This window comes from Trichogramma pretiosum, unplaced genomic scaffold (assembly GCF_000599845.2).
Source record: "Trichogramma pretiosum strain Unisexual culture from Peru unplaced genomic scaffold, Tpre_2.0 scaffold3, whole genome shotgun sequence".
Classification (NCBI taxonomy): domain Eukaryota; kingdom Metazoa; phylum Arthropoda; class Insecta; order Hymenoptera; family Trichogrammatidae; genus Trichogramma; species Trichogramma pretiosum.
Window position 1 is genome coordinate 2,900,813 of NW_019641698.1, and position 15,268 is coordinate 2,916,080.

At 35.1% G+C, this 15,268-nt stretch overlaps 1 protein-coding gene across 1 annotated transcript; it reads right to left on the reverse strand.

Moving 5' to 3' along the window:
• Positions 1 to 4,237: 4,237 nt before the first annotated feature.
• LOC106650981 lies at positions 4,238 to 12,889 on the reverse strand. Its single transcript, XM_014369307.2, has 10 exons — positions 12,441 to 12,889; positions 9,406 to 9,808; positions 9,227 to 9,323; positions 8,905 to 9,084; positions 8,629 to 8,669; positions 8,386 to 8,548; positions 7,488 to 7,606; positions 7,303 to 7,402; positions 5,603 to 7,024; positions 4,238 to 4,829 (listed from the first exon to the last, which is right to left on the reverse strand). Exons 1-10 carry the CDS (start codon positions 12,464 to 12,466, stop codon positions 4,663 to 4,665), a joined length of 2,718 nt encoding a protein of 905 aa, XP_014224793.2. The 5' UTR covers positions 12,467 to 12,889; the 3' UTR covers positions 4,238 to 4,662.
• Between the last annotated feature and the right edge of the window lie 2,379 nt (positions 12,890 to 15,268).

The window sequence follows — 15,268 nt, forward strand, 5'->3', positions numbered from 1 at the left end:
CGGGAAAAAATTTTCAAAATTTGGCGGGAAAATTTTGAATTTTGGCGGGAAAATTTTTGATTTTTGGCGGGAAAAAATTTGAATTTTGGTGGGAAAAAATTTCAAAATTTGGCGGGAAAAAATTTGAATTTTGGCGGGAAAAAATTTTAAATTTTGGCGGGAAAAAATTTGAATTTTGGCGGGAAAAAATTTCAAAATTTGGCGGAAAATTTTCAAAATTTGGCGGGAAAAATTTGAATTTTGGCGGGAAAAAATTTTAAAATTGGGCGGGAAAATTTTTTAGAAATTTGGCGGGAAAAATTTTTAGAAATTTGGCGGGAAAAAATTTTGGAATTTTGGCGGGGAAAAATTTAAATTTTGGCGGGAAAAAATTTCAAAATTTGGCGGGAAAAAATTTTCGAATTTTGGCGGGAAAAAATTTGAATTTTGGCGGGAAAAAATTTCAAAATTTGGCGGGAAAAAATTTTCGAATTTTGGCGGGAAAAAATTTGAATTTTGGCGGGAAAAAATTTCAAATTTTGGCGGGAAAAAATTTTAAATTTTGGCGGGAAAAAATTTGAATTTTGGCGGGAAAAAATTTCAAAATTTGGCGGGAAAAATTTTTGATTTTTGGCGGGAAAAATTTGAATTTTGGCGGGAAAAAATTTTCAAAATTTGGCGGGAAAAAAATTTGAATTTTAGCGGGAAAAAATTTTGAATTTTGGCGGGAAAAAATTTGAACTTTGGCGGGAAAAATTTTCAAAATTTTGCCCCAAATTATCGACATTTTCTTCTTAAAAAGTCTTAACAGATTCTTTTAAACACTTTCTGACAAATTTTTATAAAATTCCTACTAAAAAAAACCGCGAAAGTTTTCGTCTAAATGGCGTCGCTATCAAAATTATACTAGTTACTGTTAACAAAGTGAAATCAAAATGCAGGTATGTATTCAAAGTATGATCTATCATTAACAAAAAACAAAAGGAGTCGATGTGACGTATTGCATAGGAAACAAAAACATCAATACACAAGCGCGTGAGTCCGAAATGAGAGAGTGAGCAGCTTAGCTGTTCTCCCCACTACACTCGTGCGCAGCACATTTCATGGAGCGCAGGCTGTGGTGGTGGGCTAGCTTCGAAAACACGAAAACATATAATGTATGGAGTATACTTATAATTTTAACAGTTGCAGATGCTTCCTTCGTCGATATTTTACGGGAGACCTCCATTAAGAAGTGTCGATGATTATCAACTTATTGGACACATTAGGCCCCACCTTCGGTGGTTGCGCATTGCAGTACAATAGTAGATGCTATGCTCTGACGACTTATATACAGCCTTATGATCAATAATATAGAACACATTCTATGAGAGCCGTCCTTTTCGGAGTCGGTTTCCGCATAACCACTTTTGTTTAACTCGCGTTTATTGTACGTTCGTTTTCGCTTGTAACTCTGTTAATTCCTTCTGAATAAAAAACTCTTTCGAATCTACATCACCTTGAATTATTTATTTATCCGAAACAATATTATTCTTCACATTCCCAGTGAAAAACTTGACCTATTGGCAGTTTATTTACACATCATAATGTTCTTACCAATGCCCGCTACATTTGCACGCCCGAGCGAAGCAAGGCTGCTGGTCAGGCGGGCATTGGTATATACATGAACAAGCAACATTTTACCGTAAAAAGTAAATAAAATTTATTCATGAAATTCCTTGGAATTCTTGTCTATATTGAAATATCGAGTATTACAATTTTAAACACTTTCAATGAATATGAACATAAGTAATAATTATAATTATGGGCCATAACATGCATGGTATAAACACATTTTTCATAATACATTAAAATTATATCAATTTGATCAATTATTTTTTGAATTTTCATGAGCATAGATATGATAAATAATAATTTTTTCGATTCGAGAATTATTAAATACTGGCAATGATTTTAGTGAAATTTCATCTGTTACGTTATCATTTGATATTTTTTTCTGAAGTTTCATTAACATCATTACTAGTATGGTAATAGTCAAGAGTAATTTCTTGAAATAACGCTTCTTCACTAGGATCTTCATTATTCATAAAATTATCGATTATTTTTTGTGACGGTGACTGCTGGGTCAATGTTTTTAATATCGTCTGCCATTGTATATGTGAAAGGTTTTTTTTCAAATTATACCTACTAGTAAAAGGCTGCTCTTGAGCTGACGCGTATATCTTAGGTTGCACAGAAGAGGTTTTTTTCATATTATTTCTACGCAAAGGAGGTTGAATTTGAGCCGATGAAGGACCAGCAATTTTATTCAAAATTTTGGCTTATGTAGCTACACGCGAAAAGCAAGCCGGAGAAAAAACAATGTAATAGTATTCATGTAAAGCAAGCCGGGAGTAAAATGCTACATCAAGTTGGCGCGATCCAATAGTATATTACATGCCTAGGGAGCGAAAAACTGAAAAGCCTCAGAGCACGTGTAATTATCAACCGAGGCGAAGCTGAGGCTGTACATTACGTAACTAAGGCAGTACATTACGTATATTGTGTGCAAGATTGACAACCGCCTCAGTTACGTATAGTTTTTTTCATCATCGAGTGCAGGAGTCGATTTTAAGATTTTCTTGCACGGCGCGGCGTGCAATAGGACTTTCCGCAAGCTGTGATGAAAAACATGTTCTCTGAGGCTTTCTTTTTCGCTTCATCGGTGCGTATACTATTTTTCATGAATCCCTCAGCAGAAATTAAGTTTTTCGTTTTGGCCGCCGGGACGAAAAAGGTTAGTTTCGGCTGGGGTAGCATGAAAAAGTCGCTTTTGCTCCCGGAAAGGGGGGAGCAAAGTCGAGTTTTGCACTTGGGTATGTGAAAAAAAAGTATATGCAACTCGGGAACAAAGATAGCTATGGCCAGCCGTGTGAAGTTGGCTGCTCGAGAGTATAATCTACTATTTTGTTATGCATACAGAATATTAGGATATAGATTAGGGTTTTGTGTACAGTTTTTGTATTATCCCGAATGTTCAGTTTATTGAAATTTTTCACCATTTCACAATACTAGTTCACTATGTATTGCGCGCCTTTTATCTTGTAGTTTACAAATGAATATATATTAAAAGCACCTTTATACTTTATTATTCCTGGTGTCTGTTGGCCTCCATAGTTTTATTTCTCCTTGTTTGTATTTACATAATTGAAAAATCGATTTTTATTTCACTTAAGCTTTGAGATTATGTTCAAGGTCAATTCCATGGACACCATTGGATGGGAAACATACTTTGGAGCGAGGTTTTTGATTTTAAACAATAAAAGTAGACAAATAATTTTCTTTTCAATTTAGTTCAATACTTCAATCTACAAACCAGTTTAAATGATGGAAAAAATGATATATGTGGGTGTAATGATCTGTAAATTATCTATTTCATAAACGTCCTAGCAAGAGACACTCGTCAAAAACAAGTCAAAAACAAAAAAGATTGTACATCTCATACGTTCAGATAAGAATTAAGCAGCATGAATGGGCACATGTATTATCGAGCGTGACTCTGTATGAGTATTTACACGAGCAAGCCAGCGTGATACTTAATGAGTGCTCGCGCGCATAAGGGAGGAAAATTACCTAAAATCTCAAAAAAAATTGTTTTTGATTATTGACTTTTAGTATCTGCCGTCTAGCAATCACCGAGCAGAGAAGTCATGATAATACGAACAATGACCAGGCGAGCACATCTAGCGCCACCCTCAGCTCAGGGGAAAGTGAGCTTCAATCTACACAAGCGCAACCAACTACGTTACTCAAGATCCTTGAGCGTAACGACATTTAGTAAGCTAATTCCTTGTTGTAAATTATTCATAACAACGATAATCATTAAATCAGAGAGTGTGCATAAAAGGAGTGAATTGTATCTATGTTAATGTAAACCCATCCCTTCACAGCACGCCATGAGAAAGGAGACAACAGTAAGCTGATTTTATTATAAAAATAGTTGGGCTAAGAAAGCAGCTCATTACAACGGTAGTGGGTAATTTTATTCTTAATTTGACTATTTTGAATGCGGAATGATTTTGAAATATTAAAAAAGGCTTTTCTTTATTCATCTTGCTGATTAATGCTTTTTTTTTTTAATCTAAATTTAAAAAATATGGAGAGCATTTTATATTCTTTTTGCGTAGTTATTCAAGTACTGTATTGGCGTGTTCAAAAAAGTACTTTTCTAGATTAACAGATAAATTTATTTATAACACAAAAAACATTTATGAAAATATAATGTTTCTTTCTTTTAATGACAATATTTATAGATGCAAGTATATAAGTACATTTTTCGAATACTATCACACGTGAATATCATACCATTTTTCACCATAATGCATATTTATAAAAATTCACATATTTTAAATTATGCTTTTCAAAAAAAATCAATCATTCGTTATTAATTAAACATTGTGTATTGCATTCTTTTGAAATTTAACTTACAATAATTGCACTATATTTTGAAGGATACTGGATTCTAACTATATATAGAAACTATTTTATATTTAATAATTATAAATAGTTTTTGAAGAACAATTTAATAGTAAACATTAAAATTTAAAGCTGAGGTTCGTGTGAGTTGCGCGCTGCCGTCGTCATTATTTGTAATAGGAAGACTCTGATAAAAGAAAAGAATATAACAGTTTTATAGGAACAATTTCAAAAATCAGAGTATGATATTTTGACATCTTGGGGTTTCTCAAATTTAATTGGGCGGTAGACCTGCTGGGCTTGTGACCAACCGCGAGGAGCTGTATTGTAATTGGCCAAGTTTTGATAACTCGAAATTTTCGGTCCATGATAGCCGTTGTCGTACAGTTTGTTTGCTATTGAAAAACAATTAAAATATTAGTTTATAAACAAGTACATGAGATCATATGTTTGTACAAATTTATATTATTTGAATGTTCAATAGTACAAGGCTGATTCTCAGTCAAATCAAATATTCTAAAATATTTTTTCAGTGAAATAATGGAAAATGAAATTCAGGATTATTTCTTACATTACGGATAAATTGTTTATTCTGTCAGTATAAAAATTGTTAAACCATTCGAATTGATATAAAATTGACCTCGTATAGAACGACACTTGATAACTTTTTCCCCCGATTCCTACTTTCATTTTTTAAATCTACAAACATATTGGAAAAACATTGTATTAAATCATTCAAGATTAATCAAGTGGAAATACATAACCTTTTTCCAGATACTACATTAGATTCTATGCAAGTTAAAACTTAGGACGAGATTGATATATTATCATAAATCAATATCAACTTTCACGACGAACTCAATTGCTATAATGTTATATTTATTTTGAAAATTATGGTTCAATAATAATATGAGTCAGAATTGTTAAATTTACTCAAAATAGTCCTACTAATTAAATATCCCAAAAAGTATTTTAATAATAAATATTTATGAAAAAAATTATAATTTATTCTAGAAAAACTTTATTAAATTCAAACATTTCTTTAGAGTTTTGTTAGTGGGTAAAATATATATAGCAATACAATGAATAGGTACTATGGAAAGTGATGAAAAGCAAAGGAATGACTGAGGATAGATTGAACTTGCAATCTTCAAGGAGCAGCACTTGCCTACTACTTCCTTGGAATATTCCTGCTTGAAACATTCAGGAGTAACGCTTCCGGCAACCAAATTCTCCAACACCGGAGTATTTTTTAATCGTTTCTTTTTCTCTACTATGTCTTCTTGTGAAGCTAATGCAGCCAGTTTCGCTGCTTTGACGTGAGGATCTTCTACTATGGTAACTTTTTTTCCGTCCGAGCATAGATCGATCGTAGTTTTATCCTGTTGTAAATTTTGGTTCTTTTTCGACTCTTCATGTTGGTATTGCAATTGCCTTTTATAATACTCGTCTAACGTAGTCATCGAAGACGATCTATGACCGTTTGTTTCGTTAATAGTCTGATTGATGAATTTCCTATCATCCATCGTATAAAAATTAACAGGTGACAGAGAATCATCCAATGAGCCATCATCGTCGTCGTCATCGTCATCTTCTTTTTCATCGTCTCCAGAACTGGCATATTCGTTACCTGCTGAGGACTGCTGCTGATTCCGACGATCGTTGTGGTAAGCGACGTTTTGTTTAGCTTCGAAGAAACGAGATATGTCATTAGGATGGTTGCAAGTTGGCACTGTGGGCTCTACCCTCGAAGTGTTATATTGCTTATACTGCATTACTGGGCGACATGTTTTTTCAAATTCTCTAATCAATTGTTTGACAGGAACAGGTGTGTAATCTTCCTGTTGAGTCTCGTCGTTTTCATCTTGAATTTCATCGACTTCTTGATGATCTTGATGCTGATGGTGATTATGATGATGATTTTGGTAATTACTCTGATGATGATAGCCGTTATTTACTACTGGGTACACATTATCGCTGTGATAGGCATGGCTGTGTTGCTGTTGCTGTTGCTGATGATGATTATGATAAGCAGAATGAATGGGTGGTGGTGGAGGTTGATAATATCCATAACCATTAGATCCATTGATGTAACTATACGGATTGGAGTAGTAATGATGGTGTTGACCATATCCACTGTTGTGATGACCGTGATAACTATTGCTCCTCGTTGGATAGTTACCAATTTGTTGATGATGTTGCTGACAAAGATTTTGATGAAATAGTGGGTGATGATTGTTAACACTGTGGTACTGATGATGCATCGGAACCTTATTACTGGCGCTCGGTCGACTTCCACGACTGCAGGTTGAATTGCAGGTTGACGTACGATGGGATCTACGATTTGACATTTTTTCAGTTTTGTTAAGCTGAGGCGGTATCGAGGTAGGTGGCTCGTCATTATCGGTTCCAACGGCTACTTCGCGCAAGTAGATCTTCTTGATTTCCGTCGTCGCCGCTGTCATTGCCGTCGCATTGTTATTGTTGAAGTTGTTACTGCACGAGCCGCAGTCTGAATGAGCACTGCTTACGTAACTTGATCTTGAGCATTGCAGATGTTGCAAGAGAGGGTGAACTGCACTGCCACAGCCTGAGTAAGTTGATGATTGCGATAGCGGTGAGTGTCGTGATGATTTTTATGATAAGCAAACACATGTCACAAGAAGTGGTTAATATGTGATTCTTAAACAGCTCAATGTTTTTATTTAATTGAATAAAGCCAAGATAAAGCGTGATAAAAAAATGCGTTTATGGCGTACTTGAAAAATAAAAATCATTAATAATGCTCGACGAATTTTCTTTTATGATACTTATAAATTTTGCTAAAAGCCTTTCAATTACTTTGAAAAATCTCGTTCGTGTACTTACTTGTTACTGATGGAGCTGGGTAATCCATTGCTACATCGACAGTAAAGGGATTGAAATATGGTTTGTTGTCGAACGTCGAATGATCATTTAAACCAATATCCTGCAGAAAATGATTTGAAAAATGGTAAAAATTTCAATCTTTTTTCCGTTATTATTTATGTTTCACTTAAAACTGTATTTCTCACTTGTTTTGAAGGATACGTGGGTGGTGGGCCATAAGCATAGGTACTTGGAGATTGCGGCTGCTCCGGATCGACGACCCACTTTTCTGACCTTTTCCTTCGTTTCGCAAATATTTCAGCACCTGTTATAATACGAACATTAGTGTTTTTTTATTCTATTTTAATACAAAAAAAAAAGAAACAAATAAATGCTAAAAACTTATGAAACAAATATGCCTATATTACATAACGTATAATACGGAACGAAAGGTGATACAAGAGTTTATTTGAGAGCTTGCACGGCACAGGCAACTGCGCAAGCTAACGATAGACCCGAATACAAATTGATGAATTCGGAACGGTGTGCAGCTAGAATATATATTTAAATATTCGCTGACGATCTGCGCCGTCTGCCCACCGATACCGAAATAAACAAACAAACAATCGTTTGAGCCTCGCCTCGTACCGCACTAATTCACTACTTAAAATTTCACTAATAAAAAAAAATCATAGCGTATGAACCTTTATATAATAAAACGCTTGTATATCACTCGAGTATCATCACGGACTCGTGACAGAAACGCACTCGTCGTTCGCGCTCAACTCGTGCTTAATATATACGCGAATTTTTTTGGCTTGACGACAATGATGTGATAGTTGACGTACGCGCACAAAATAAAAACCTTTTTTCGTAACAGGCCAATGACATCTAGCAACAAACGGCTGGCCGTTTATATAGAAGACAGCTCTAAATATAAATCACTGCATGGAGATTGCATCGCCTTTGCTGACACTGCTGCAGTTGCAGCTTAATGATTATCATCGAATCTCTTACGTATATACGCTTATAGATATAAATATACAAGACCAAATTATAAAAAAATAAATCTTGCATCGTACAATTGTGTCATGTGTCACTTACCACGACCCTTTTGTGCATTTAAATCTCGAACTATGTCGAACAATCTTTCTGGATGCTCAGGCATCGTCTGCATATTGACTTCCTCGCCAAAGCGCTCCTGTATGCCATGAATATCAAGGACTTTGCCGCTTGGATTCATCATGCATTTGAGGGGTATTTTATCCTTGACAGCGTTCGAAAAAAATATAATTAAAAAAGAGAATGATATGCAGATGGTTATTTTAAACGTTATAAAATGCTTACTTTGTGAGAGGGTGCATCTGTCTCGTCTGCTTCTTCGACACCTGTAAAAAGTAATTGCCAAAATCCAGGACAAAAATTATTCAAACGTTCTCGTTGAAAAAATAATGCTCATATCGATAGTGCACGAGAATATTTGGAAAAATTCTTACGCTACTCGAAAGTTTATGGTTGTTTAATTGTTTCGAGTAATAAAAATATATTGTTAGCAGTGCCTTGGTTGTGTAACTGTTTGCGAGAAGTATGAAATGTTGTGGTGTTGAAAAATTAATTACTTGCCGTTACCGTCGTGAATCCATTTGACCGAGCGCTTCTTGCGGTTGACATACATCGACTGGCCCTTACTCTTCATGTTCTTTACGTCGCTCAGAGAATTCGATATGCGGCGCGCAAGCTCCACCTGGTCCTCTACTGTCGGATGTGTCGGAGCGTAAAAGTACGACGATGCGTACATCTTTTCTGCTCGGAACATTTATTTATCTTTAATTTTGTAATTCGATAAAAAGTATATAGTGCATTATCGCACTGATATTATCATCGTTTTTTGAATATTTTCTTATAAAAATATTTAATAATTAAATGTTGGTACAATAGTTCTTACTATTTTTCATTGTAGTCATCATTTCACTGGAGTCCGATGCAGGTGTTAAAAGTTTTTGAAGATTTATCGGGGTTGAGTTTCTCGTACTGCTGCTCTCCTATAAAAAAAACATCATTGCAATAGTATCTTAAGTGCCCAAAGAAAAACTGCAGACGTTCTTCGCAAGTAAACTGCAGTACCATATCGAAGTGAAGAATCTTTTTGGTTAAACTCTCGAGTATATTGCGCTTAGCCGGGTCGTGTCTGTCGGAGGGCTTGAAGCCGCGTTGCTTCACTACAACATTATCTGCCGAAGTACTTCGTTGAAGGAATTTTTGCCTCTGCGTTTGACTGCTGATGTTATTGTTGTTTCTAACTGTATTGTTGGTGTAGTTGTTGCTTCTACTGTTACTGGTGTCACTCTCTCTGGTTATATTTATGTAATGTGTTACTGGACCGGTTCTCGATTTTGTCGAAGGTGAGGAGGGAAAAGCTCGATATTGAGGTGTATTATTCGATGTGGTTTTTGTTGTAGTTTCTTTGCGCTCGAAAATATTATAAGCTGCGTTGTTGAGAATATTTCTGCGCCCACCGCTTGGATGCCTGCAATATAATAATTATTTTCAAGGATTCATTCGAAGAATATAAATAAGCGTAGAATATTTCAAAGTCATGACAAATTGTGAAATAAATTAAACGAAATAAAAAATAAACTGTTAGATCCAGAAACTTATATTAATACATCAATAAATCTGCAAAGATCTTTTCTCTTTTCGTATGCGACAATATTTCTCGATTATTCAACATGATGCAGAAATTACTTTGCTACTAGTAATCTACTTTAACGCCTGAACGTGTGATGAGCCGAGCTGAACATCGATTATTTATCTTTTTATTTTTTTTCGCTGTGCAAGCTGTATCGCATAAAATCTACTATAGATTTACTATTAATCTACTGTATATTCAAAATGGAAAGAAGATTAATGTTTGGATCAAGCTCGACAGCGGAAAATCCATATTGGCTTCGTTACAACATCGCCGTATAACCATTCACTCGTCTTCAAATCACTTTCTTCTCTTTCTTCTTTTTCTCTTTTAAGCGCTTCGGAATTGCTAAATTTATCCCCCGCCACAACTGCACATAGCTGCAGCTGATGTGCTATACTGCAGCAGCGGCAACTACCACTAGATGGGCTACGTTCGGCTTTAACTCGCACTGTTAGGTGCAACTTTATAGTCCAACTTTCTTTGTATGGAAAACAATAATACATTTTTATTTTATTTAGTTTACTTGGCCCTGCTTATTTATATTATATTTATATTATCACGCAAAAATATGTTTTCCGAATTTATTTATCTCATAAATCTCATTTAGTCTGTAGCATATTGTATACCCAGTAATATTCGAAGTTTAAATCAGAATAGTAAGATCATGTTTTTCATTTATCAGACACCTTCAATATTTCTTAATGATTACGGTATATGAATTTAAATTATAGGATTTGGAAAATTAATCATTAAATTTTTTTATAAAACCAATAAATTTAGCCCTTTATGAGTGCCAGCTGCGTGGTAAGCATGAAAATGTAATTTTTTGGAACTTTTTATACGAAACCAACCTAGAAAACTCCAAATAGTGTTTATGACCATGTAAAATTGTCCACTTTCCATTAGCAAATAAAAAACAAGAAACTCTGCTTTCGTATATTAAAAATATTCTATTATCATTCATCACTTGCTATTCAATGTAAATGTTTTTTTTTTAATTTTTATTTTACGTCTTTAATAGACGAACGTGAACTTAGTCAGTTGAGATGAAATTAGAAAATATTAAACATGGTCATTGACGTGTTAAATAAATACATGTTTCGCCAGCAACGAACAAGCCAAATCATATTTTCAAGTTCGGTTATATCACAAATTTTGTTATTAGAAAAAATACTACAGAAAAAAACGATTAAATTTTATATCTCAGTAAATTTACTTGCATAAAATTAACAGATTTTCAAATATTCTTCGTCTCTTTGTTAAAAATGATTTTATCTCTTTTATAAAAATTATTTAATTTATATACATAAAGTTAATAAATCATAGTGTTAATTTTCCTATTTTATGAACAAAATATTTTGAACTCCAAAGAATTAAGCTAAATGTGAATTTGAATAAGCTGTATTTTTCTTAGTCTAAGCAATACACATTTGATGCAATAGTAGTGTAAATCTGTCAGAAACATACAAAAACAGCTGCAATGATGTCGGCACGTGCGAATGTTTTTAGTATTTTTAGCCAATAAGTCATAAGTACAAGTTTACTTTGTAAACATGAAATGTTTTTTTAATAAATATTACGAACTCCGATCAGAAACGATGTGGCTCAAATGTGTGTCGGAGAAAAAATTTAAATTCTATAACTGTTGAATGTAAAAAAAATGTTTATCAAGTTCAATTCAACAATATAAATATTTCGTATACAGTTAAATATACACTTGTTCATAAATTTACATAAATAGCAAATTTATTTGTAAAGTTTTCCGATATTTGAAAACGTCTTTTTAAATATGTTATTTAGACTCATACTATATACGACGTACGCATGTACAATGCTACATTAGAAACCTTTATTGCGATTTTGCGACGCCACAAGTACGCTTAAGCGGAGCTTTATCATTTCTTTTGCCGAAGCGATCTATCGAATAACGAGAAGATTATTTTTTGGCCCATAAAAACAATTACGACGTATCGACGAAGGGGGGAAACATCAAGCTCGCGAGTTATTTTCAAAGTTCTAAGAATAACACGCGAAGAAATGATGCGGCACGCGTGAACAGCGAGGCAGCAAAAAAAGCTCCGTCACCTATATGATCGAACTCGATTGTCCGATGATATGAAACACAGTACAGATACGTTTTACATTCACGCATCTCCTCGATAATAGGCAAAGCATAGACGATAGATGGAAAGAGACAAGCGCGGGTAGGCCAGTAAATGGCATCAACAAGTGTTAAACGTCAACGTAGGCAACTATGTGAGAATTTTGGGTCAAGAACTGTCATAAGTTATTTGGCAGATAGCTCTTAGGTGCGCGATCACAGATATTACAAACCACACACACACGCACACACTAACTTTTATACATTTTTTGGTATCCGTTATTGAAAAGCCGAGCTAATGTCGAGAATTATTGTTGAAAATAGAGAGAGAGAGAGATTCAGCGAGGTAAACAAAATTACTCTTACATGTCGTTCGGCACCTGGCGTCTCATTTTTTCTCACAGCACATTAACTTCACTCACAATACTACTACGCGAGCACCATATCAATATATATATATATATATTTATATATATATGTATAAACACAGCCACAATAAACAACGTTCGCTTCTTAATATAAACTTTTTCTACAGTTGGGTATTATTTCTTCTTTCTCCCTTCCCTCTTTCGACTCCGGTCCATACACTTTGGCACTATTCTTTAATGAGTTTTATGCAGCATTAATAACAACAGCAACGATCTCGCAGTCGCAGCTCTTGGACAAGGAGCCGAAAAGACCGTGCAATTTTACGTAACGCTTTGAAAGTATTTTGCGCGATATTCTGTCGAAAAGCTCGTTGAACAGTGTTCGATGACGACTCGCGTGGCTTACACGCAGCAGCCAATATTCGTCTATCTCGCTCTTGCGCGCGAACACGGCTCTCTCTCTCTCTCGCTCTCTTTCTCACATGAGAAAAAGCTTTTTGGGATCGCAAGCTCTCCGCAGCGTCACGGCTTTAAGCGGCGGTGGCGAGCCACACTCTTTCTCTCTCGCTCTTTCTCACACAATAAACGCGTTTCTTCGAACTGCGCGCTTGATGAGTATAGAATTCGAGATATTTTCGTATTCTTATGTATATAATATACGTATATTTAAGTACATCGGCCGAATCTGGCTATACAGCAAGAGAAGGGGTATCGATGATTCAGATTAGAGAAATTTCTGAGAAAAAATGCGAAAATTATAAACCTGCGGATTTCTTTTATTGATAATTCGGAGCTTTGGCACACGTACGAGGCAATTTTCATTATTAACTGCCCGAAACTTTTGTTCTGGGCTCGCAGGCGCGCAGACATGTATATAATTTGTTTTTAGATCAAACGGCCTTGAACGTGATGCGAGTTTATATTACGGGCAGACGTGTTTTCAAATTCGCTGCAAGCGGGACGCGCTCTCAGCCATCACTCCAGAGCTTGCAATTTTAAACTTACCGCGGTTCATGCGATTGACGTCTTTAAACGAACGTGAATTATTTGTTATACAAATGTTCCGTTTATTTTCCGCGTTAAGCAGGAAACTAGAACTACTTATATTATTTGTCTACATTGGACCATCGATAAAACTGTTTTATTTCTCTCCGCTAAAGTTTGTACTTTATTTTTAAATGTTAAACGTTTAAGCTACATGTTACTGTCCGTTTGCTCGACTTTCACTCTAACAATGTGTCGAATTTCAGACCCAGATGGAAATAGAATAGTCACAACAATTAACGAAACCGAATGAATAAATGTACGCCTATCCATGTTCGCTTCAAACGAAGTACATGCGATGGCATCAGCTATAGCAGCTATGCTTCTGACTTTTGGCTATAGCGATGTTTAAAGCGTATACACTATTTTATATTAATAGAGCTCATGTTCCAGATCCAGTAGCGCGAGATTCGGTATTAATGCGGTGTCTTCGGATCATTGTTTGAAAAGGTATCGAGTGAATAATCGGCCTCTCTAAAAATATCACGTTCACAAAAAGCAAAAACTGCAACTGATTTTTCGAGAAATTTATCTCATATTTCATTAGAATAAATAAGCTCACCCATGTGAGTCAGGTGTATCAGTGCTACACGTGCCCAATTTTTCACCATTTTTCGTAAACTCAAAAAATTGCAACACTTTTGAAATTCGTAAGATTTTCTCATTATCGTATTCCTTTTCCCCTGTTCATATTGTATTTATTTATGTATTCGTCTCAAGGTTTTTTGTTTACATATTAATTAATAGCCTTGAACTTTATTATAAAATATTATAAAATGTGCATCCATTTTCCATCAATTTAATAATTTACTTAAACAATTATACTTTTTCATGGAAAAGAAAAAAAACCTAAACCGATTGAAAGTATCTGTGATTACGAGTTTGATCACATTGTGCACCAAGTAGAACGTCATACTTGCATACATATTGATCAAATATTATTCGAGTAGCTGTTGAATTGCGATGGTAAAATTAATTTTTAATGTACGAGTAAGAAAAAAACCTGTTCAGCGCGACGAGGTTGGCACTTGGCAGGTTGTTATAATCGGCACGCACTCATACACAAACAGCAGCACACTTTAGAAACTACGAAGCGGAGAGAATGTAAATAATGTATATTATGAAATGACGTACGCTTGGAACTTAAGTTGATCGATCGCGGGGGTAGTTCGATCGAATCATGCGTATAAGTTTTCGATTATCACTCGTTCGTTACTAGTATATATTGGGCTGCGTGAGTGTGCTGCGGGGTAATGTCGTTGAAGTTGCCCGAGGTAAATAGGTACTGCAGCCAAGCCGGCACTGCAGCTACTGCATCCAATGAGAAACGCGAAAGGCTTTCTCGCGCGCTTAACTGACGAAAATAGACGACGTGCCGTATGGGACGTAGGTAGGTAGGTAGATGCGTGCATTGCAAGCTCAACGGCAGAGTCTTGTAGTACTCGCGAGCAAGCGAAGCGTGTACGCGACCGACAGTCGTCGGTGATGCTTCCGTGATGCGATACGTATTAGACGTATGGCAGGCCACTCGCTTATACGTCTTAACAAATTGACTGCAAAAATACTTCGAGCTTTGTTTTTCAGCGCATGTAACAGAGAAAAGCGACAAATTCCTGTGTCTTTTATTCATTTTAAATTTACGCAATGTTATCTTGCATTCAATCATTACGTGTTCATCTAAACTGAAAATATATTTGATGCAAATGAAAAAAATTATTTTCGTAAGAAATGAAAATGAATTTCAATATCATTGAATTCTTCTTGAAAGGTAATATTTATTTT